Source organism: Eulemur rufifrons, chromosome 29 (assembly GCF_041146395.1).
Source record: "Eulemur rufifrons isolate Redbay chromosome 29, OSU_ERuf_1, whole genome shotgun sequence".
Classification (NCBI taxonomy): domain Eukaryota; kingdom Metazoa; phylum Chordata; class Mammalia; order Primates; family Lemuridae; genus Eulemur; species Eulemur rufifrons.
This window is the reverse complement of record NC_091011.1, coordinates 59,736,722-59,761,330: the sequence shown is the minus strand read 5'-3', so window position 1 is coordinate 59,761,330 and position 24,609 is coordinate 59,736,722. Positions and strand designations below refer to the sequence as shown.

General features: G+C 38.2%; 1 protein-coding gene across 2 annotated transcripts; it reads left to right on the top strand.

Annotated features, from left to right (window-relative positions):
* The first annotated feature begins 205 nt into the window (after positions 1–205).
* On the top strand, positions 206–20,479 carry NAPEPLD (N-acyl phosphatidylethanolamine phospholipase D). 2 transcript variants are annotated; one of them, XM_069462129.1, is made up of 4 exons: positions 206–514; positions 10,355–11,001; positions 15,133–15,247; positions 20,351–20,479. In XM_069462129.1, exons 1-4 carry the CDS (start codon positions 221–223, stop codon positions 20,477–20,479), a joined length of 1,185 nt encoding a protein of 394 aa, XP_069318230.1. In that variant the 5' UTR covers positions 206–220. The 2 variants fall into 2 exon arrangements, with proteins under 2 accessions (XP_069318230.1, XP_069318231.1); XM_069462130.1 differs by lacking the exons at positions 15,133–15,247; positions 20,351–20,479 and adding an exon at positions 13,598–13,685 and having other exon boundaries at positions 221–514; positions 10,355–11,013.
* The last annotated feature ends 4,130 nt before the right edge of the window (positions 20,480–24,609 follow it).

Here is a 24,609-nt window from a genome sequence, read left to right as displayed (position 1 = left end):
GTGCTAATCGGTAAAACAAACATCTTTCCTATTTAGCAAGCAGTGATACTATATTCTAAAATTGTGTTTTGCAGGAAGAATGTTTCAGCTAACAGACATAATATTTTTATAAATTTTGGGAAATTTTTAGTGGCTAAGAAACAATTCTGTATAATACATTTTAATGCTTTTATACTCATTCCCCCCTGCCTTTTTTTTTTTTAGTTCTTCACCAAAGGACATGGATGAAAATGAAAACAACCAGTCCCTGGTGACTAGCAACCAATATCCTAAAGAAGCAGTAAGAAAACGCCAAAATTCAGCACAGAATTCTGGAGGAAGCGATTCTTCTAGGTTTTCCAGGAAAAGCTTCAAACTAGATTACAGACTAGAGGAAGATGTGACCAAATCAAAGAAAGGAAAAGATGGGAGATTTGTTAACCCTTGGCCAACATGGAAGAATCCCTCAATTCCAAATGTTCTCAAATGGGTGATCATGGAGAGAAATCACAGCAGCATTCCACATTCTAAAGAGGTAGCGCTTGGCTTTTTAGAGTGTTTTGTATTTACTTTTTTTTTTTTTTTTTTTGAGACAGAGTCTCACTCTGTTACCCTGGGTAGAGTGCAGTGGCTTTATCCTAGCTCACCACAACCTCAAATTCTTTGGCTGAAGTGATCCTCCTGCCTCAGCCTCCCGAATAGCTGGGATCACAGGTGTATGCCACAACACGTGGGTAATTTTTCTATTTTTTGGTAGAGACTGGGTCTTGCTCTTGCTTAGGCTGGTCTCAAACTCCTGAGCTCAAGCAATCCTCCTGCCTTAGCCTCCCAGAGTGCTAGGATTACAGGCGTGAGCCACTGGGCCCAGCCTTTATTTACTCTTTGGACATATTTACTTGGCTTAGCTGTGAATTGTATTTTGATGCTCAAGTTAGTTAATTGATCCCCTTTTTTTAATTTGTTTTTTGAGACAGGGTCTCACTTTGTTGCCTAGACTAGAGTGCAGTGGCATCATCATAACTCACTGCAACCTCAAACTCCTGGGCTCAAGTGATCCTTCTGCCTCAGTCTCCTGAGTAGCTGGGACTATAGGCGCATGCCACTACACCTGATTATTTTAAAAAATGTTGTGTAGAGGCTGGATGTGATTCCTCATGCCTATAATCCTAGCAGTTTGGGAGATCAAGGCAGGAGGATCACTTGAGGTTAGGATCACTGGAGACCAGCCTGAGCAAGAGTGAGACCCTATTTCTATAAAAAATAGAAACATTAGCCAGGCAATGGTGGCATATGCCTATAGTCCTAGCTGCTCTGGAGGCTGAAGCGGGAGGATCACTTGAGCCCAGTAGTTTGAGGTTGCAGTGAGCTATGATGATGCCATTGCACTGTAGCTGGGGTGACAGAGTGAGACCCCTCTAAAAATATTTTTTTTGTGTTAGAGATCGAGTCTTGCTGTGTTGCCCGGGCTGGTCTCGAACTCCTGGCCTCAAATGATCCCACCACTTCAGCCTCCCAAAGTGCTAGAATTACAAGCATGCACCACTATGCTTGCCCAGTTGAGCCCTTTTATATGATAACACATAGGATTAGGTTCTGGGGAGATAAAGTGAATAGGTATAACCTGTGCCCTAAAGTTAATAGTTCAGCAGCAAATTATATATATGAATAACCAACTGTGATCTGGTGGCAACTAGAGGTAGGGATAGAGTGCTTTGTAGGTATAGGAAAGAAAGTGATGGATGCTGACAGGTAGAGTGGGAGATGGCTTCATGGAGGAGGTGATATTTGAGCTGGGCCTTGAAAGCTAAGAAGTATTTTGGCAGTGGTTGTCCAGGTAGATGATGGCATGAACAAGGTCACAAAGGTGAGAAAGTATATGATGTGTTCTAGAAAGTAGTAACCTGATGTGTGTTTGGAATATGGATTATAAGGGTGATGGCATGGCCTGCAGTGCCGGGCTTTCAGTCTTTGGGTAAGGCAGCCAAAGCTATGAAAGGAATCTTCAGATAACCTCTCTGGACCCTTTGAAAATTGACAATAGGCTCCTAGCCTTTAAATGTGCTAGTTTTACTTAGAATGAAACTTATTAACATTTGTCATGAAGTATTAGATGAGTGAGATTGGTTCCCAATTGCAGAAGCACCTTTTTTTCCTTTCTTAGTTTTTAACCACCTCCTTCCCCCAAATCTTAGGCTTCTCTTATCTGCCAGCCCCTGTCCTGCCAGTCTTTGTAGTAAGTTGAGAAATAAGGAATGTGACATCATGAGTAGGGTATGGTATGAAAAGAGTGGGGGCATCCCAGAAGCGTTGGTCTGTAGTGGGAAGAAGCAGGAAGGTGTGGGGGTGAGGGTAGGTGAAAGTGTTGGGTGGTGGTATTGGTGTTAGATCTTCTTGGTGAATATGTCCATTTTTCTTTGATATCACTTTGATGCTAGGAATGTTCATAGTATTATTCCTAGTTATCAGGATTGATTAATGTGAATTTTTTTTAGCATTGAGGCAGGACATTAATAGATGAAACCTTATATGTTTTTAGCTCTGAGGATGGGACAAAGGAACAAGAAAGGATTTTTTCCCTTTTCTTTCCCCTTTCTCTTAAAGAACCCCACAAGAAGAGAAATACATTGTGAAGCTATGAGGAGGAGAGTTAGGGCAGGTGGCCAAGATGAGTAGGTTACATGTTGAGGTCAGTTTCTTTCTAGTTTTTGAGCCACACCTTCTAAAAATACAGAGGTTAGTAATGATGTCTTTAGTTTTGTTTCATTTCAACAAGTAAGTGACCACGTGAAGGTGAAAAGACATCTCTCCATTCTAATGATTTGAGAAATACCCTAGAAGTGGGATTGAATCTCTGAGGACTCACCAGGCTAATGGTTCTTAAGCTCTTTTGGATACCAGCCTCTTTTTTTCTTCAGACAGGGTCCCACTCTATTGCCCAGGCTAGAGTGCAGTGGCTTGATCATAGCTCACTATAACCTTGGAATCCTGCCTCAGCCTCCTGAGTGGTTGGGACTACAGGTGCTCACCACCACACCTGGCTCATTTTTTAAAATTTTTTGTAGAGATGGGGTACCACCGTGTTGCCAACCCTGGTCTTGAACTCCTGGTCTCAAGTAGTCCTCCCACCCCAGCCTCCCTAAGTGCTGGGATAACAAGTGTGAGGCACCACACCTTGCCTATTTATATCATACCACATTATAGTATATTGTATTTAAGTATATAAATACGAAAGTAGTTTAGAATAAACATGATGAAAGTATAAACTGACAGAATAAGTCAAAATAAAATGAAAATGGGTCGTAAGCATAGCTACCCAATTTAGCTGCCTGCTTGGAAAACAGTGTTTCTTTACTTGGACCATTCCTGATCATGGCCTCATGCAGGTCATTAGAGCAGTGAGCCAGTTCACGGGCTGGACCCTGTTCAGATGCTGTCTTTGCTTTGTGCTGTTGCATGTGGCTCAGTGACCTTGTCTGTTATTGTTGATCGCAGTCACCAAAAGCCTCAGGAAAAGAGACAATTGAAGAATTTCAAAGGGGGAAGGGGGCAGGTACTTCCTGAGTTTCATTAGTTGAGGAAGGCTGTCCTAATCACTACTACAGAAGTGCATCTGGGCAGTCAAATTGGAGTGTGAAACACAGAACACGGAACAGCTGCCACGACAGGCCTGGTAGAAATCTGTGGGTTTGGAAACCACAGATTCAGGTTTAGGATTTTTCACTGACTGTGTGACCTTATTTCTATCACAGTCCCTCAGGAAATTCCTGGGTTGTTTTGTTTTGATCTATAACGTGAGGATAAAATAATTTGAGTTACTATGATTGTTTTGAGGTTCACATGACACACAAAAGTACTCTGAATATATAATGCACTCTTTAGATGTGTGATATTGAAGAAAAGGCTGTCTTTTGAAAAAATGAAATGTCAATTATATTTGTGCTACAGTATGCTATAGGTTGCTTTTTTATTTTTATAAAGAAAATAATACATGTGCATAGTTTAAAAAACATGGTACTGAAAAAGGCTTATAGAGAAAATACCAGTACTCTAGCCAGCTCTTGCCACCCAGTCCCCCTCCCCACAGGCAATAACTTTCAACCTTTAAGATGTTTCCTCTAGAGTTTACCTTAATATTTCCAAGGAAAAGAACCGTATGCTATTCCCTGGCATTACCTACTGACTTTCACCCTGGAGTATCATATTTAACTCAACTCTGCAACCCCCATGCCCAGTCCTCTTTCATGATTCTGCTTGACCTTTCCCTATTCTGCTAGAATAGGTGCATCACAATCGTTGGTTAAATTGATTTCAGTGTTTGCATTATTGTTCGGTTATCTAGTTTTCATTGGTGAACCAAGTAAGGCACCATGGCTGTCTCCTTTCCTTACGTACCTCCTCTGCAATCGATGATGTTCACAAAACCTCTTTTTTCATCTGCCTGGCTTTCTATACACTGTTATTTCCCTGCCTCCTGTGGCTTCTCAACACAGTTTTCCTGGGAGAAAGATCCTCAGTCTGGGCTGTATCTGGGCTGACACCCTCCAGGGTCTCTGCCAGCTCCTGTGCTGGGGCACCCTTCACCATCATTCTGGGCTCCTTTGCCTCTTCCTTCTTGGCCCTTGTCTTCCATCCCACTTATTCTCCCTTCTCCATCATTTTCTCATTTTGGTGGAGCACATTTTTAATGAGCTTCCTGAGAAAGGGTACCTGGAAAGTAAATTTTTTGAAACCTTGCTTGTCTGACATGTCTTTCTTCTCTTGATTGATGGCTTGGGTATAGAAATTTAGTCTGCAAACTGTTTTCTCTCAGACTTGACAGCACCACTCCCGTAACTTTCTTTTTAGTATTGCTGTGGAGAAGTTCAGTGCCATTCTTATTCTTTTTTTTTTTTTTTTTTTGTTGAGACAGAGTCTCACTTTGTTGCCCAGGCTAGAGTGAGTGCCGTGGCGTCAGCTTAGCTCACAGCAACCTCAGACTCCTCGGCTTAAGCGATCCTTCTGCCTCAGCCTCCCGAGTAGCTGGGACTACAGGCATGCACCACTATGCCCGGCTAATTTTTTCTATATAGATTTTTAGTTGTCCATATAATGTCTTTCTATTTTTAGTAGAGACGGGGTCTCGCTCAGGCTGGTCTCGAACTCCTGACCTTGAGCGATCCACCCGCCTCGGCCTCCCAGAGTGCTAGGATTACAGGCGTGAGCCACCGCGCCCGGCCTCCATTCTTATTCTTGATCCTTTGTACACAACCTTTATTTTCGATTTAGAAACTTTGAGGATCATCTCTTTGGCACCACTGTTCTGAAGTTTTGCCATGAGGTGTAGTTTTTTAATTTATTTGTTGTGCTCAGTACCTGGTGGATCCTTTTAGTTTGAAAATCCATTTCCTTCATTTCTAGCAAATTTTCTTGTCTATTTCTCTGAAAATTTCCTTCACTCCATATTTTCATTCTAAAATGATTATTAGTTATTTTAGTTCTATTTTGGACCTCCCAGTCAATTCTCTATAATTTAAAAAAAATTCTCCTATATTTCATCTTTTTTCTTTTTTAAAATTTTACATGCTGAGCAATTTCTTCAAGAATTTATTCAGTTCATTTTTAAGTACTAAATGTCTCATAGAGTTGTAGTGCTGGGTGAAAATGTCACAATATACATTTTAAAAAAGACTAGAAAATATGAATATGATCTTAACCGTGCAAAAAATAGAACTATAAGTAAAGATAACATAGTGTTAACAGTGGTTATAATCTATGCATGTTGATATAATGGATGGCTACTCTTTATATTTTTATGTATTTTCCAAATATTTTATAGAGAACATTTTCTCATATAATCAAGGAGTTCAAAAATACTAAGTCATTTTGATGGATCTTGTATTCCTAATACGCATTGCATGACAAAAATGTCAAATATTAACATTAATAATTAATAGAATTGGAGTTATTTTGGTAATAGATAAATTTCTATTCAATGTTCACATGCATCTTAAAAATAAATTTGAAAAAGAAAAATGCTATTTTTTAAATTAAAAAACCTGAGTTGCAAAGTATAATATAGGTAGTAAGGTTTTTTAAGATGATAAAAATGTATACCTTCAATTAGAAGAAAAGGATTAACACATCTTTAAAAGTGATCTTTTAAAAGCATGATTTAAACAGATTTGAGTAAAATCCTTCTCTTCTTCTGTCTCACTCATATACACAAACACATAGTCTTAAAATAATAAGTATAGTAACAAGAATGAAGGTTTTACTGTTTAATTTTAATGTAAGTTAATATCATTTATGCCATGGAAAGAGTTACAGTTAGTGAAAAAGGAGGTCTTTTGAGTCAGGAAAACCTAGATTCCACTTCTGATTGGACACTTACCTGTTTCTTAGTGACCCCAATCTGCCTGGGTCTGGTCATCTGTAAAATAGCAGTAGTGTCTGCTTCACAAATTTAGGTGACATAATATACTTAAAGCACCTGGGAAAGAGTAGTGGTTGAATGAATGTTAGGATGTTTCCCCTTTCCCAAGAAAAGTAAAACATTAACTAGTGTACTGGTTAGTTATGGGTCTGGGGATTTTCCCTTTTGCAGCTTTCAAAAAGAAAGACCAGCCACGAAAGTTTTGATCTAGCCAAGAAAATGGCAAATGAGTGCTTGGTTTCCTCAAATAAATAAGAATCCCTCTCCTCCCCACCCCCTTTTCTCCACGCTTTTTCAAACTCTGGTGATTAAGTTAGAAAGTCAAAAATGATTTTTTTCTTTTTGGAATCTCAATTGGAGATTCCGTTTCTTTGAATTTTATGGGATACTAGTGCTAGAGATAAAATTCTTTAAAATAAGCTACTCTTTTGTGATGGACATAGGAACAATATAACATGAAGGAAAGAACATAAAGAAAAGTGTGACTACTTAATTCAGATCTCTTGTACTACTTTACCTTTTTTTATACAGCTTTATTGAGACATAATTCAAATACTATACAATTGGCCCATTTAAAGTATACAAGTTAATGGTTTTTAGTATATTCACAGAGTTGCACAAGTATCACCACAATCTAATAACATTTTTATTATCCCCAAAAGAAACTTATGCCCCTTAGTTATCATCCCCCCAATTCCTCCCCCTCCCCACCCAAACCACTAATCTGTTTTCTGTCTGGATTTGCTTATTCTGGGTATTGCATATAAACGGAATCATACAATATGTGGTCCTTTGTGACTGGCTTCTTTTAGCATTTTACCTGTTAGTACTTTGGAGAACAAGTTGAGGCTGCTAGAGTTATTCCTGTGAAGGTTTTTTTCCCCCCCAGTAGTCAGCAGATAATGGCAAATGTTAACCTTCAGATGACTTTTAAACTTAGTGCAAATAAGAAAATGCAGCAGTTTTCAGGCAATTTTGTTACAGATATTTTGATGCACTGTTTAAACATGATGCTACTTAAAATTTTAAAAATTGTTTTATTAACATAATACAAGCTCCACATACTTAAAATGTACAACTTGATGCATTTTTTTTTTTTTTTTTTTTTTTTGAGACAGAGTCTCACTCTGTTGCCCGGGCTAGATAGAGTGAGTGCCGTGGCATCAGCCTAGCTCACAGCAACCTCAAACTCCTGAGCTCAAGCGATCCTCCTGTCTCAGCCTCCCGAGTAGCTGGGACTACAGGCATGCACCACCATGCCCGGCTAATTTTTTCTATATATATTATTTTAGCTGTCCATATAATTTCTTTCTATTTTTAGTAGAGATGGGGTCTCGCTCTTGCTCAGGCTGGTCTCGAACTCCTGAGCTCAAACGATCCGCCCACCTCGGCCTCCCAGAGTGCTAGGATTACAGGCGTGAGCCACCACGCCCGGCCTAATGCATTTTGACCTATGTATATACCCATGAAAATATCACTATAATCAAGATAATGAATATATCCATCATCCCTGAAGTTCCTTTGTGTCCTTTTGTAATCCATTTCCCCTTATTCTCCCCACCTGGTCCCTAGACTGTTACTTTTTTTTTTATTGTGTATTAAATGAGATTTAATGGGAGTACTTGATATATTATATCGAGTACTTTGGTATAACACAAAATAATATTAACAATAACTACCATTTATGGAGTGCTTACTATCATCATCATGATTATGTACCTAGTATGATGCCAGACATGGTAGGTACTCAATTTATATTCATTCCATCTCCCTTTTCTCCTAATTCTTGGTAAGTATGCCATATGACATTTGTTATTATTCACTAAACTACCAAATTTGACAGCCAATTGGAAAATTGACGTTCATTTATTTACTCATTCATTCAACAAATTTTATTGAGTATGTGCTGTGTTTCAGTCACCGAACCAGACACCGTGAACGAATGATTCCAAATTACATAAGACATGGGGTGAATTGTATATACATATAACCAGAGTATCCAGAGGAGACGTGTTAACAGAGAGGCCTGGAAGTTGAGAGCCAGGAGTGAGTGCTTCCGGCTGTGGAGACTCAGAGGCGGCCTCACGAAGGCTGCACGATTTGATTTTGGTCTCAAAGGGATGAGAGGAGGAAGACAGTTTAACCTGAGAAGTGGAATCAGTTCCATGCAGCATTCTAGTCTGCTTGTAGGTGGGACAGAGAGCACATGTAGAGGGGTGTCATGAAACACAGCTGGAGAGAATTGGGCAGTCCATGGAGAGCTTACTGCTGGGCTATGGAGGTGAGACAGGCTTTGTCAGGGAGGGGAGAACAGTGAGGATTTTTCAGCGGGGCAGAGAGTTATCCTTTAATAGACGTTTTTTGAGGTGGCTTTTGCGTATGGATTGAGTTGACAGGCAGAGAGTTGAAAGATCAAAGTGTCTGGATGTTACTTAGGATCTGAACTAGGGTAGTGGCTATGTGGAAATGCAGGAGATCCATAGGGTTGGTGCCTGATTGGTTGTCAGGGTCGGAGCTTGCTTTCTGTTTCTTTTGGAATACTTGTAGAATGCTTATTGTGTGCCCGCCACTCCTAATTCAGACCTTGCAGCAATGAAGTGTAGGTATAATTATTATAGTCATTTTCCAGATGAGGAAACTAAGGCTTAAAGTGGCTAAGAGAAATCTTTGTCGTCTTCCACTTGTGCTGCTCCTTCTCTTCCCGTGCAGGGCTTCTTCCCATTCAGACTCTTCCAGTGACCTCTCAGTTTTCCTTCACCAGCATCTCCGCCATTTGCCCTCTCTGGTCTCTGCCCACTGCTGCCTCCCTGGTTCAGGTCCTTATCTCTTTACAGCCTGGCAACTGTTGTGATATCCTTCAGCCATCACTGGGACTCTAGAATTGTTTTATCTAAACATAAATTGGATCATGTCTGTGTGTGCATGCACAGAAAGACGCTTCCTCATTGTCTGTGGGTGGAGTATGGCACTCAAGGCTCTTACTGTGTTCCAGTCCTTTATAGATTTAGTTTGGCCCCTGCCCCCAATACCATATTCCTGTTTGGCTGTGTGCCTTTTCTTGAGTAGTTTCTATGCCTGAAATACCCTTCTTGCTTTTTCTCATAAATTTCTCATTGTTCTTCAGGAACTCAAGACAAGTCACTGTCTATGATGCCTTTGGCAACTGGGCTTTTCATTCCTTCGTATCAGGCTGTAGCATATCTTATATTTTATTTAATTGCTTATCCAATACCACAGCCTTTTAAAATTGATTTCTAGCAACTTATGAAAATACATGTAGCAGTAAAAAACAAATGGATGAGTTGTGGTTATCGTTTTACATCTATTTACCACCCCTTCCCAAATGTTTAGCTTCTCACGGGCACCGATCCTATTGCACTTCGGTTTGATCAATGGTAGAAAACTGGAAGGTTAAGGAATGAGGAGGACTGTTTATGACTGTGGTTTGCCCAAGGATCATCACAGTGCTGTACTTTAAATTATATGTACTCAAGGTCAGATTCATATCTGAGATCCGAGAGCTACAAATAAATGGTCATAAGCTTTCTTTACTGCTGCCAAGGACTGCCCTGCTTTGGGGGCAGTTTTCAGCAGCACGCATACCAGCTGAGGGAAATGGTGACATAAAAGTGACTGCATCTGGGCCAGTCTGCTTCTGCCACTACCAAAAAAAGCCTTTAAAAAAATTGATAAATTTGGCAGTACTCAAAGTTTCCAATTTAATTTTGCCTTTGCTTATTGCATTTGGAATGAAAAAGAAAGATTACTATATTATCAGGATTGTTAAGTCAGATTCAGAAAGAAGTTTGCATTTTCAAGGAAAAAGCAAAAATAGCAAGTTTATTGAATGATTTCAGCTCTACCAAAATAGCCCTTCTTGCTATAATTTAGGTCAAAATACAGTCTGTGATGATACAATACCTTTTTTCCTAACTGCTGTTTTGTCTTTCTGTATACACATAGGAACTTGACAAAGAACTCCCAGTGCTAACGCCGTATTTTGTCGCTGACCCTGAAGAAGCTGGAGTGCGGGAAGCTGGCTTAAGAGTCACGTGGCTGGGGCATGCAACGGTGATGGTGGAGATGGATGAGCTCATATTTCTTACGGATCCCATCTTTAGCTCTCGTGCCTCACCGTTCCAGTACATGGGTCCAAAGCGATTTCGGTGTCCCCCGTGCACAATAAGTGAACTCCCCCGGATAGACGCGGTCCTTATCAGCCACAACCACTATGACCATCTGGATTACAATTCTGTCATTGCTTTGAATGAGCGATTTGGTAATGAGTTGAGATGGTTTGTGCCTTTGGGTCTCCTCGACTGGATGCAAAAATGTGGTTGTGAGAATGTGATTGAGCTGGACTGGTGGGAGGAGAATTGTGTCCCCGGACATGATAAGGTCACCTTTGTCTTTACACCTTCCCAACACTGGTGTAAAAGGACGCTAATGGATGACAACAAGGTTCTGTGGGGCAGCTGGTCTGTCTTGGGGCCTTGGAATCGATTTTTTTTTGCAGGAGATACTGGTTATTGCCCTGCTTTTGAAGAGATAGGAAAAAGATTTGGACCTTTTGACCTTGCAGCTATTCCCATTGGAGCTTACGAACCAAGGTACGTAGACTTCCAAAGAAACATTCTGGCTGTGTGATAAGTTAACTGAACTTAAAAGTAGTTATGACTTTGTGATACTGTGTAATTTGTGATTTTAATGGTAAACCTTATTATACATTGATGGGGGGTTGGTGGGTCAGATTTAGTTACTCTTTTTAAATTTTAAAATATTTTAAGTTAAAAAAATTTTTAAATTGACAAAAATTGTATATATGGTGTGCAACATGATGCTTTGATATATGTATATGTTGTGTAATAGCTAAATCAAGCTATTTAAACATGTGCATTATCTCACATACTTATCTTTTTTTGTGATGAGAATTAACTCTTGTTCTTTCTTTGACATGGAGAATACATTTTTTTTCCCCCCGAGGTAGGGTCTTAGTCTGCCACCCAGGATGGAGTGCAGTAGCACAATCACAGCTCACTGCAGACTCAAACTCCTGAGTTCTAGTGATCCTTCTGTCTCAGCCTCCCAAGTAGCTAAGACTGAAGGAGCCACCACCACACCCAGCTAATTTTTCTATTTTTAGTGAGGACAGGGTCTCACTGTGTTGTGCAGGCTGGTCTCAAACTCCTGGGGCCTCAAGCAGTCCTCCCACCTCAGCCTCCCAAAGTGCTGGGATTGCCGGTGTGAGCCACTGTCCCTGGCCTTTCTTTATATAAGCACTTTTTGCTCCATGACTGGAACGCACCAATCCCCTGTCCTATAGCTCTCCTATGTTTAGCAGAGAGAAAAAACAAGGCAGTGGTCTATGGCATTAGTCCCTTGTGATGGTCTTATCTCAGTCAGCACTGAAGCTAATCTGGTTGTGACATTTTTGCATTACTCACAGCTCATTCTCCAACCTTGACCTACACATCACCTATCTTTAGAGAAGCTAAAGGTCACACTGTCATTGGAGAGCTGGGAGATTCATTCATTATCTTTGTTTTCCTTAATACTGTCTGTTTAGGGAAAAGAGAAGTGATTTCAAAGAATTCAGTTAGATTTCAGTTAACTTTGGTTTATGTGTACAAGTAAAGAGAAAATAAACACTGATACTAACAAAATAAGGGGTAATTTTAAAAATGTTTTATTTGACTGGGTATGGCGGCTCACACATGTAATCCAAGCACTCTCAGAGTCCGAGGTGGGAGGATTGCTTGAGCCCAGGAGTTTGAGACCAGCCTGGGCAACACAGTGAGACCCCATCTCTACAAAAAAAATTTTAGAAATTAGCCAGGTGTGGTGGTGTGCACCTATAGTCCCAGCTCCTTGAGAGGCTGAGCAGAAGGATTATTTGAACCAAGGAGTTGGAGGCTGCTGCTGTGAGCTGTGATCATGCCACTGCATTCCAGCCTGGGTGACAGAGTGAGACCATGTCTGGAAAAAAAAAAAAGAGTTTTATTTTATTCTACAGTGTATGTATAGATACATACAAATGCATTTTATTTAGGTAATCCTACAAGCAGAAGAACAAGTATTTCTCTATTACATAGATGAATTATATGGATCTGATCTTTTTTTCATGATTTTGTCATACTTGTTATCTTTTTAGATTCACTACAACTATTTTTCCCCTGTCTTTATTAATGCTTATTTCTCCCTTGTATGTTTTTTGCTAGTTTTCTTATTTTGGGGATTAGATATGTTTTACCTTTTTTGGTTCCTGATAATTATTAAAATTATTATAAATCAATAGCAGTACTTGAATTTCACTTTCCAGTTAAATAATTATAATTCTAATGAAACATCTCAAAACATCAGTCAACCTGTATATTTTTTAGAACAGTTACAAATCAATTTCATCTTCTTTTTTTTTTTTTCCTTTTTTTCTTTTTTCCGAGGAGAATAGAAAGATAACAAATCAATTTCATATGGTATTGGGCTTTATTCAATGTGTTCTTAATATGTTAGAGTATCTCTTTGTAATTATGAAAATACATTTTCATATGTAGCAGTATATAAATTTGCCACATATTCATGACGATAAAATGTGTACAACCAATAAGCACATATTTATTCACATAATTCCTCCTTCCTGCTTGCATTGCAGCCGTGTTGCTTCTGAGATGAGGAAAGGACAGGAGGCTGGTATTTGCCCCTAGTGAGTTCAGTTGGGGTAGCCTCTACTGTGTAATCTATTTCTCTGGTCAGTACTGACAGTTCTAGAAATAAGATTATCCATTCAACAAAGGTTGAGAGTGCTCTACAGATGCAAGATGATTACACCAAAAACAACTTTCAGTGATATGCTTTGGAATGTTTCATTCTTTGGAGATCTGTAACCAGGTTTTATCCAGTCAATTAGGATTTTAAGGTTTTATTTTAATGGTTACATCAGAGTAGAGGTTTTAAATTTATTTCAGATAGACATGAGGGTAGAAAGGAATACATTCATCCCTTTGATTTGCAGTAGGATTAAAAAAAAACAATAGAAACTCCAAAAACTCTTTTCATCTTGCCCTGAATTCTGAGTGTCGGGAGATATGGCGGAACAGTGCTTCTCTAATCCGCTGTTGAGAACACAGTGGCTTTGTTTTTAGGCTCCCACAGGACCCAGCAACTCCTAACAGTAAATAACAACCCTCTAGCTGTTGCAGATGGATGAACCTCTCTGTGCTGTTCTATACAGTGCGGAAGTCCCTGTGCTGGATCCATATCTATTGGTCCTCACTATAGTGTTAGTTGGCAGTGGTAGACCAGGATATGTATAACGTGAAGACAGTGTTGCATTTCCTCCTCTAAACTGATGGTTTGGAAGGCAAAGGATTTGCTTGTAGACAGTACACTTTTTCCTTTGCATCAGAAGTAGTAATTCTTTCTTCTGAGAGGATTGATTTTGCCACTCTATACTCTTTTGGGAGAATTCTATGAAGTGGGTGCTGTACTTGATGCTTCCGTAAACTTTGTCTTGTTTAATCCTCACATCACCCTTACAAGATGGGGCTAAAGTTATATTTCACAGACAAGGAAATGGAAGCTCAGAGAATTTGGAGAGACTTTCTAAAGGCATTCTAGGTACTGTTGGAGCTGGGATTCACACTCAAGCCTTCTACCTCCTGAGCCCTTGTTTTTCCCAAGGCATTAGGCAGCCTTTCATTGTTTCCACAATATCTCCATCTCAGTCATCCAGTAGTTTCTCTTCTTGCCAAACCAAACATCTCATTGTTCAGTTTTGTGATGTGTAAATAAAATTCCTTGAATAGTAATTGGATTTTTTTGCTCCTGATCTTTAAATTTTATAAACTAAGTTTTGTTTGCTTTTTGCCTTAGTAAGTTAAAAAAAAGTTTCTATCAGCAGGACATTCAGGTTCTTTTGCAGTTGAAGTTTTGGTTTTCAGTTCTTTACCCATTTATATTCAGTTTCTTTGATTTATATCCAGGACTGTAAATTATCTACTTTTTAAATGAACAATAAGTCTTCAAATGAATCATCAGTAAAATCAAATTATACATGAAACAAAATTTTGTTCAGAGGGGAGTTTTACTTGAGATTTGTTTATCGTATGACAATTTGTACAGGAAAGAATTTTGCTTGTTTTATTTTTCAGTAGAAAAGTGGACTAAAGGGAGACACTTTTGCCTATTGTGACTTAATCCTCTGTAGAATCTGTTTTGTTGTGCTTTGTTTTCCAATCTAGTGTTGACCTGCCCTCCAGACTTGGTTTCTAGCTCATCCTCCCCTGCATTATTTGTGTTCCATCCAGTGGTTTTGTACTCTGGCTGCACATTGGACTCAACCTGGGGGGCTTTATAAAATGCCAGTGCCCAGGTCACACCCCAGAAAATTAAAATCAGAATCACTGAGAGTGCACACTAGTCAGCAGTATTTATTAAAACTTCTGTAGATGAGTCCAGTGCGCCTAGATGAATCCAGTGTGAGTTCAGTGACTGAAAAGTGGTTGACAGGACCACTACTGCATGTTGCTGTTTCTGTTGGCAAAATAGCTTAATTCTTAGGTGTGCTGATTCAAAATCAAACAAAGGAATAGGGAGGGCGAGTGAAAATGAAAATAACCACACTGATTATTTCTTAAACATTCATATTCCTGTGTAAAATCTTAAAAGTTGATTAAATGAAGCAGTAATTAGAATTTAGTGTATATTTCAAAGGCCAGAATTAATAAATTGCTGTGTTTCATCAGGTGGTTTATGAAATATCAGCACGTAGACCCAGAAGAAGCTGTAAGGATTCACATTGATGTCCAAACAAAGAAATCTGTGGCAATTCACTGGGGAACTTTTGCCTTAGCAAATGAGGTGAGTTTGATTGTGATAAAAAGAACTTTGATTATGTGTCAGACCAATGATAGGATTGAGGCATCACCGTCCCCTGGTGGTGTTTTCAGAGACCAGACTGAGGAATCAGACCATGCATAGGCATCACAGTCACCATATGAATGAGGATGGTAAGTCATACCAATTAGCAAACAACATTTATATGCAGTGAAAAAGCCTCATTGTGTGTTTTTCTTTTGGCTTATTTCTATTGTTAACGAAGCATGTGTTTTAGGTAACCAAAAATCTGTGTGTGTAGTCTGGGGAATAGAAAAATGAGCTATGATGTCTGACCCCTCAAGGAGGCTCTTGTTCTAGCGGAAGATGGAAGACGTGTACGTGATACAGATGTCGGAAGGGGGAAGTGCTGTCATGTGGGACAGAGAAGTGGTCACTGATGGGAGGGATCAAGGAGAGCTTCATGGAACAAGTTACATTTGAACTTGGCTCTGAAAAAGGCAAGGAGGGAGGCATTTCCAGAGGAAAGGGCAGAGCATAGGCTCAGAGGTGGTAAGCATGGGGAACAGTGAGGAGTCAGTTCAGCAGGAGAATGGAGGGCTCAGAGAGCAATGGGAGAAGTAAGGCTAGACAGACAGTGTGGAATTTTCTAGAAAAATATTATTCACCCAGTAAACATTGATTCAGTGTCTGCTATGTGCCAGGCATTGAGATAAATGTGGTTTTATTCTTAGACTAAAACAGAAGAGCTGATTTTTCCGTAAAGGAGCTAGATCCTAGAGCTTTACTACAGGCCAAGGTTCTGGGATCAATCAGAGGATAGCATAAAGCTTTCTCTCCTTTCCTGGGTCAAGGGCCTGCCCTGAGCAAAATTTAGAAATGGATAGTTAGAACTTGGTTTCTTTGCTTTCTGTGGCATCTTCCATATCCCAGGGCCTCTCTGCAGGAACCCAGTGTTTTCTTGCTGTTTTAAGCATTCCCCTGTCTCATTTCTGGCCTGCCCTCTCCCAGAGATGCAGCCTGTTCCAGAATTACCTAATACATTGCCTGCCTACTCGCCCACTCCCAGTCAAAATTCCTATCCAGTGACGCAGCAACCCTGAGCTGTGATGCAGCAATTCTTAGCCACACTGTTGGGAGAGGGAATAGAATGGATAAATGATTAACCACCAAGGGTGGGAAAGGTGAATGAGAATGTAAATATGTGTGTGTGTATGTGTGTGTCTGTGTGTGTATGTGTTTAGGGAAGGGGGATGTTTGAGACTGGTTTCCAGTGGCATACTACTATATTTGGTGGCAGTTTCTTATTCCATATATGTGTGTGTGTATGTGTATGTGTTCCATATATCTATCTATATATCTATATCTATATCAGTGTCTTAGATGAAGTAATAGTATTTTATTAAACCTATGCAAAGAAAGGAATCAAGATTAACACTTAGATTTTTAGCTTGAGTAATTGGGTAGACAGTTGTGCTCTTTACACAGATGGGGAAAATGAGAAAAGGATGAGAAACCTATATTCAAGAATTATTGTGTTATTCATCCTTTAAGAACTATTCCTGTTATAAATCTAACCTCATCTTTATTTCTTAATGAGAGATGTAATAAAAACTCATTTAGCCTTCAGCAATTTGGAATTTGTTCACATTTTGATGTTAGTTAAGTAACAAAAGCAACAGCTAGTAATTTGTTACATTATAAAGTAGATGGAAGTTTTAGAGAGGACAATTAGCCTATGATTTCTAAACACTTTACAACTTTTTGCATATAAGCTGTTATAACAGCCACTTACTGTAAAATAAGCTGATTAAGGATGTCCTTAACTTGGCAGTGCTCTAAAATTGCATATATAGCAATACCTAATTTATCGGGGGGGGGGGGATGATGAGTGGATTTTCTAGATGATGTATGTAAGCACTGAAACCTAAATCACTATTTTTGATGGAAAAAAATTTCAGGTATTACATAATGTATGTGTAAACTTTTAAGTGACCCGAGTCTTTATTTTGCATGTATTCTATTGTAGTAGATTGTAAAACAGTGACCCCTTTAGGAGTTGTCTGGGGCTAGTTGCCTGACCATTTATGGGTACAGAGTGCTGGGAGCTTGTCTGCATTCCTTACTTGCTCATATTGATCTCTGACCTATTGTCTTGTTTTATTGGTATATAGTTGTTTGGTCCCATGGCTGTGGGGTATTTTTATCTCCCTTGTGGACTAAAGTGCTCAGACTACGAGATAGAGCTCTCAGTCATTCAAAAGCCTTTCTTGCCTACTTCCAGGGTTATCTGCTAGATGGTTGAAACAGTCAAGAATTGACCTATGAAGAAACTCAGAAAGATACTGCTAAATCTGGGCAGATTAAAGACAAAGGGTCTACTGCCAACTAAAACTTTATCAAAATCCATACAACATCATGTTCTACACTGAAGTTATAGTTTAGCAAGGAAATTTATTAGTGTAGGGTGATTGTGTATGTGTATTGTTGGCTAAGACTCGTAGAGCACTGGAGAAAAATCATTTAACAAGAATTTCATCATTTTGAAATCTCTTAAACTAAAATAATTTAGGGAATTATTTGGGGAAAAAATCTTGACTTAGACTATTATGTAAAGTTAAATTTTATTGGTTATAGTGATCTCTTTATATAAAAAATAGACTAAAAGTAGATTCCTGTTATCTATCCGTTAATAAGTAATAAAGGTATAGTTAAAACTTAACTTATTCAGTAGTCAGTTGAAAGACATCCTTGATCCTTTAAACACAGCCATGAACCTGGAAGTGAGCAAGGAGGAAAAAAGAAGACCTGTGTGTGACCAGTAACTATTACCAAACCCGTGCATTTAAAATTAAGCCTCAAGAAACTTCCCTGGTTTTCCTAGTCCATCATTGGCTGTCTTTTTTTTTTAATTAGGGGAGATTGTGAACACAGTCCCCAACTACTACAAATTATGCAGTCGGGCTTCCCACATTTGGGGAAATCGCAGGGGTCAGCACATCTACAGTCCGATGGATATGCCTTGGCTGTCCCTTAGTCTCTGTTGCTAGTTCCTCATCACCCCTCCCTCCAAACACTGAGTGCCTTAGGAATCAGTCCATCAACCTCTTCTTTTCTCTAGTTGGTTACTTCCTTGGGGGTGAAATCTAGTCATATGGCTTTAAATACCATCTGTCTTCTGTACCTCTCTAGTTTAGAATTTTACCCGCTATGCTCCACACATTTATATATCCAACTGCCTACTTGACATCTTCACTTGGATGTCTATTAGGTACCTAGAACTAAATCTGAAATCCAACTTCCTCATCTTCCCTCAAACTTATTGTACATCTCAGTAAAGGGCAACTCCCACTTTCCAGTTACTAGGCCAAAATCCCTTTTTTTTTTTTTTGAGACAGAGTCTTGCTCCGTTGCCTGGGCTAGAGTGCCATGGCGTCAGCCCAGCCCACAGCAACCTCAAACTCCTGGGCTCAAGCTATTCTCTTGCCTCAGCCTCCCAAGTAGCTGGGACAACAGGCATGCACCACCGTGCCCGGCTAATTTTTTTCTATCTTTAGTAGAGACGGGTCTCGCTCTTGCTCAGGCTGGTCTGGAACTCCAGAGCTCAAACGATCCTCCCGCCTCGGTCTTCCGGAGTGCTAGGATTACAGGCATGAGCCACCACGCCCGGCGAGGCCAAAATTTTGATTCCTCTTTCTCTCATGTAATCCATCCAGTTCCCCCCGCCAACACACAATCAACTCAACCTTCAGATTATATTCAGAATTTGACCACTTCTCACCACCTTCACTGCTACCATTCTGGTGTTGTAAACACTATAGAGGGCAGTGACTTTACAACTTGAAGCAGATCATGACACTCCTCTGCCACCGGGAGCTGGTAACTTCCCATTACACTTGGAGTGAAAGCCTCAGCTCTCATAGTTTTCTACAATGCCCTATGCAATCTGCTCCATCAGGTCTTTGCTCAAATGCCACCTTCCTGGAGACTTCTTAGACTCTGTTGTATTTGAAGTTAAATCTCCATCCCCTGCACTTAGCATCCTCCTCCTTTGTTCTCCCCAGAACGTATCGACCACTAAGGTAGTATCTATTTTCTTATTCATTTCTTACCTGTCTCTGTGTTAGAAGCTCCATGAAGGCAAGGATTTTTGTTTGCTTCTCTAGTCTGGCATGTTTTGTAGGCACTCAAAAGATACTTGTTGCCTGGGGAGAGGCAGATTTTCCACTAGCGATTAGATCAAAGACTGATATATTTTTTTTAATTCCTGGTTTGTACTTGCACATTTTACAACTTTTCAAATTGAAACTAGGAAAAAATCCTTTGAATAAAGAAAAAATAACTATTATACAATGTAAAGATTTAGACCAAAAGAGAAATAACCGATGAAATGATTTATCATTCATTAATAAATTATTAAGATATTAAAAGGTATAAATACCTTTATTCCATGTTCACGTGGTCTCAGTATATTTGGAAAACATTTGAGTGGGTGAAAACATTGTGAATCACACTGTGTACTGTCTTGCCTTTTTATTGAGCTATGAAAAGGTGAGGAAATAATGGGGAATATGGAAACCCCACCCGTCAAAGCTGTATTCTCTAGGATCCTCTTTCATTCTGTAGACTATGGTTTCTGTATTTGGCTAGAGGTTTCGAGGATAACAACCCTTCTTCAGCCAAAAATATTTGCTTTAGCATTTGTTTATACACACATAACACAATCACAGTTACACAGTCTCAGATTTCTATGTTTTTCAAAATGTTGGTAACATTTAATTCTCTCCATCTTTGGCATGGATTCCCATTTAGATCAGAATTTCATATAGTGAAATAGTGATCAGATTTCATGCAATCCAATGATGTTCAAGATGGTACCAAATTTGAGACACATAGGTGTTGGCGTAGATTGATTTTTACCCAACAATAAATATTTCTATTGACTTAATGACTCAGACTGTATTAGAAAATGTAGTAGACTCATTTGCTAATGCTTCAATTAAAAAAATAGGCATTATTTTAACTAAGCATTTGTTGGTTATTTTAGTTTGAACTCTTACTGAAATATTCCCCAAATACACATATTGTTAATCTTTTTCTATTTTTCTTCTCTGTGCCCTTTGCTAGCATTACTTAGAGCCTCCAGTGAAACTGAGTGAAGCTCTAGAAAGATATGGACTTAAGACTGAAGATTTTTTTATCTTGAAGCATGGAGAATCAAGATACCTAAATACAGATGATGAAAACTTTGAATAAATATGAGCACAGATGCTTTTAATGAAAAAGGCATCATCTGATATAAATTTGAAAACAAATGAAAAGACTAAGAAATTTATGAATATTATGATTTTTTACATTTGGAAGCAACTTCTGCAAGTTTGTGTTTTATGTTTTGTGTAATAATTTGCTTACCAATATGATTACCATCTCATAAACTGTGAAAGAAGGGTTTAGTGTGGGTTATTTAAATAATGAATTGGCTAATGTGGATTTTAAATCTTGTATCATGGTATAAGCATTGCAATGGAAATTTTTTACTAAAGCATTCTACTTTTGTGGTAGTAGAATTTTCCGGGGTTATAAAAAACTGATATTAATTTGTTTTTTCTATCCTTCAGGACCTTCTACAAGGGGAGTCCAGGCTGTCTACCCACTTAGATGTTTTTTCAGGCCTTTTTATTTAAAAACATTTATTGCCTATGTCAGATAATCTCACTTTTCTTTTCCCAAGTAGGGTATTTTATTTATTTTTGACATTATTTTCCCCAATCAGTAAAGTATTAAAAGTACAGAGGCCTACACATACAAATATCTTTCTTACATTCACATTATGAAAGTGACTTCCACATGCTTATAAACATAGCAGTGCTTGCTCTAGCAAGATTAGCTCATATGCCAAATGTTAAAAATGTGATTTATTTTGGTAAGCATAAAAACATAGGGGTTCATTCTAAGTTATCATTTTTAAAGACTTAAATTTTTTATTGTGGCAAAATGTACATAACATAAAATTTACCATTTTAACCATTTTTAAGTGTACAGTTCTTTGGCATTAATGCAGCCATGACCATCATAGAGATAAATTTTTAAAAGGGGAACAGTATATTCTATCCCACATCTACAATCCCTAAATCAAAAGCCCTCTGAGTTGGGTAGAGGATGAGAAAGAGTATGGTTATAGGAATATGATTTATGCAATTTTCTGTTTATAAATCTAAAAGACCTTCTGCTAAGCACAATGAAACATTTTACAGTGATAAATGTAGATATTACATGTTAATAGACCATATGCTTTGAATTAAATTTTCTCTATTTTCTCTACACTCATTTTTTTTTTTTTCTGGTCTCTTAGCTCTAACTTTAAATATATCAAGATTTATAAGTATTTTATGTTTTACATGATTCAGATGTCTTATATTTTTATAGTAAATGACCACTAATCGTGATTCTACCTTTTATTAAGCCAGGGTGGAATACCAATTTTTTTTTTTTTTTTAAAAGATGGTGATTCTGGGAGTCAGCTGACCTGAGATTTAGTTATAGTAAGGGCTCTGTATTCCCTTCATTACTGTGAACCTTCCTAAGGGAGGAAGCTGGATTAGATCCTATTGGAGGCCCTTTCTATGTTCTGATCCAAGTCTCGGTACTTTATTCATACAAAATAGTCAAAATGGGTTTTCTATACCAAATGCTACTCAGGCCGTGCTCTATAATTTACTTGCACATACATATGCATGCCACATTAGTCACTAAATCTGAATTTTAATCCTGCTTTCATCATGGATTTTCTATGTAACCGGAAATAAGTCACTGATGCTCATTGTGCCTCAGTTTCCTCACATGCAACTAGAGGATAATTTTGACCTACCTCCCAAAAATGTGTAGACTAAATAATGAAGTGAGTTTTTAAAAGCACTTTGGAATTATAAGGGAGAAAATGATTTCTTAAGATATCACTGCCTAATATAAATAGGTACGTTTGAAAGCTGAAAATAGGCTAATGCTTTTGATAATGTATTGTTCCTATTGCAGATTTAAACATTATCTATTAGGACACTAAACATTGAAGACTAACAACTTTATCTCACTCATTTTGTAAATTCGGAGAGGAATAGCCAAAATAAATATAAATGATCTTTATCAAAATTTAGTATTTTCATCTACCAAGATGTGAATCAGTCAAGGGGAAATAAATGTATACGCAATGTGTGTGTATATATGTCAATGTATATGATTTGGGGGCACTAATGCACAAAAAAATCCCCCATAAAATAAACCTTCATGAAAAAACTGAACAAGCATAAACTTTTCTACTCCAAACAGATGTGAATAAAGATGCTAGGTTTTTGGTGGGTTAGCCTTGAGGCATGTTGCCTGAATACTAGCCAACATGCATCTTCCTTGCTGCTGCATGCTGAATTGAAAATTCATCTTTTACCTCTGTTTCATGAAGTAAGCCAAGTGTGTCTTGCTTAAGTATTTCTTCTCCATGAATGGCCCTCATATTATTTTTATATTCACATGTACTAACTGAGGGCCTCTAAGCACTTTAAATTGTTGTGTTCTAGTTCTATGCTCATCTGGCCTGCCTCATTTTTCTAGGCTTCCTCACAAGCTGTAATTTTTTATTACCATTCACATTCTTTCTACACTTACACTTTATTCATTAAGAAGTACACCAAGCTTCATCTCTCCCTATAGAATCTCACCCTATTGAGTGGTTTCCACTTTTTTACTTACCTACATTTTGAAGGGTGTAGGTAATGAAGTGAAAACAAATTTTGAAAAATAAGACAAATCCATTGTCTTCTCTCAATTCAGTCTAATATGCATTGCAATATTTTTTTTGAATTTTTTATTTTTTGTGGAGACAGGGTCTTGCCATGTTATCCAGACTGGTCTCGAACTCCTGGGCTCAAGTGATCTCCTACCTTGGCCTCCTAAAGAGCTGGGATTACAGGCATGAGCCACCATGCCCGGCCACAATGCAGTATCTTTTAATTCATCTTATCCTCTAAATCAATTTCCTAGTGAGTGTCCATACCAATATGTAAGATTTTATTGAAGCTTCCTGTGGTAACTGAGGAACACTTTGTTATGTCTCACTGCCTAACAGGGTGGGTCATCAATTAGGAGACATCCCTCCTAATAAAAGCCAAGATATGACCTACACAGGTAAAGATATATTTGTGCTTTTTCTTTCCGGATAGTTAAAAATTACTCCCCCTTTTCTCTGGCATTTTGTCATTTCAGACTCAATGTTCTGATCTCCAGGGAATGTGATTATTTATTCAAACTTATAATAGAGGAAAAGAAGAGAAGGAGTGCTTAAGCACATTGAAAACAAATCCTGGTTTTTAATGTGTTACATTTTGAATACATTACTTTCATTAAATAGACAGATTTTAAAAATTGTTATAAAAAATGTGCCTTTCGGGGGATTCTTATATTCATGCCACCAATTACTACTCTAGCCCATTGGGAATATCCATTTCTCACCTTATACTGAACACTTTTTCTACTATAAAAAGATTTCTCTAAAGTTTGATTTCTGTATCAGGACAAGCTTAAGAACACACATATTTCTGTTTGAGGATTTTTGACTTCCTTCCTATGGAAACAGTCTTGTAGCCATGTTATTTATGAATGAAATTTAAAGTACTCTTAAAGCTTTGCCTTAAACACACAAGTAATAAAGTTTCTGCTTGCATACTGATTTACTTAATGCTAAGCATGGCAGGGGTTATGAACGTAAATACTACAAAACCTGACTGAATCCAGATCTACTGATAAATTGTTATAGTAGCTTATAGAATAAAAACTATTGAAAACAGAAATTTTCATGTATTGTAATTTTAGTCAAGTAAAATATGGATGAAAATTAATGAATAAAGTACTATTAAAGGGAGAAAATATGTATAACCTTATGAGTGATTTTTTTCTCTTTATTTAAAAAATTATACAATTTAGGCTTATAGTAAAAAATTCAAACAGTAGAAGAGGGTATACATAGAAGTCATTTCCTCATTCCCCAGTCCCACTCCCAGGAGTTTGGGTATTATTCTAGAAGTGTTCTGTTGATACATTGGCATAAATATTTTTCATTTAAAAGAACACATGGGATCACAGTATATTCTACTATACATATTTTAAAAAAAACAACCACATTTCATGGATATCTTTTGACATGAGCACATTCAGACCTGCTTCACTCTTTTTAAATACTGAGTAATTGATTTAATCAACTGCCCAAAGATGGACATTTTGATTGATCCCAGTATTTTGTATTTAACAACATCTTTACATACTTGAACACTGAACAGGAGTGGGTGAGTCCTAGGAAACATCCTCTCCTAAAAGGTTACATTTTTCATTGATTAGACATG

What these genes read in the sequence shown, in the direction of transcription:
- NAPEPLD (XM_069462129.1), top strand. Translation starts at nt 221, where the DNA reads ATGGATGAAAATGAAAACAACCAGTCCCTGGTGACTAGCAACCAATAT. An exon ending in GCATTCCACATTCTAAAGAG is followed by an intron (nt 515 to 10,354) that starts GTAGCGCTTGGC and finishes GTATACACATAG; the next exon opens with GAACTTGACAAAGAACTCCC. An exon ending in ATTGGAGCTTACGAACCAAG is followed by an intron (nt 11,002 to 15,132) that starts GTACGTAGACTT and finishes GTGTTTCATCAG; the next exon opens with GTGGTTTATGAAATATCAGC.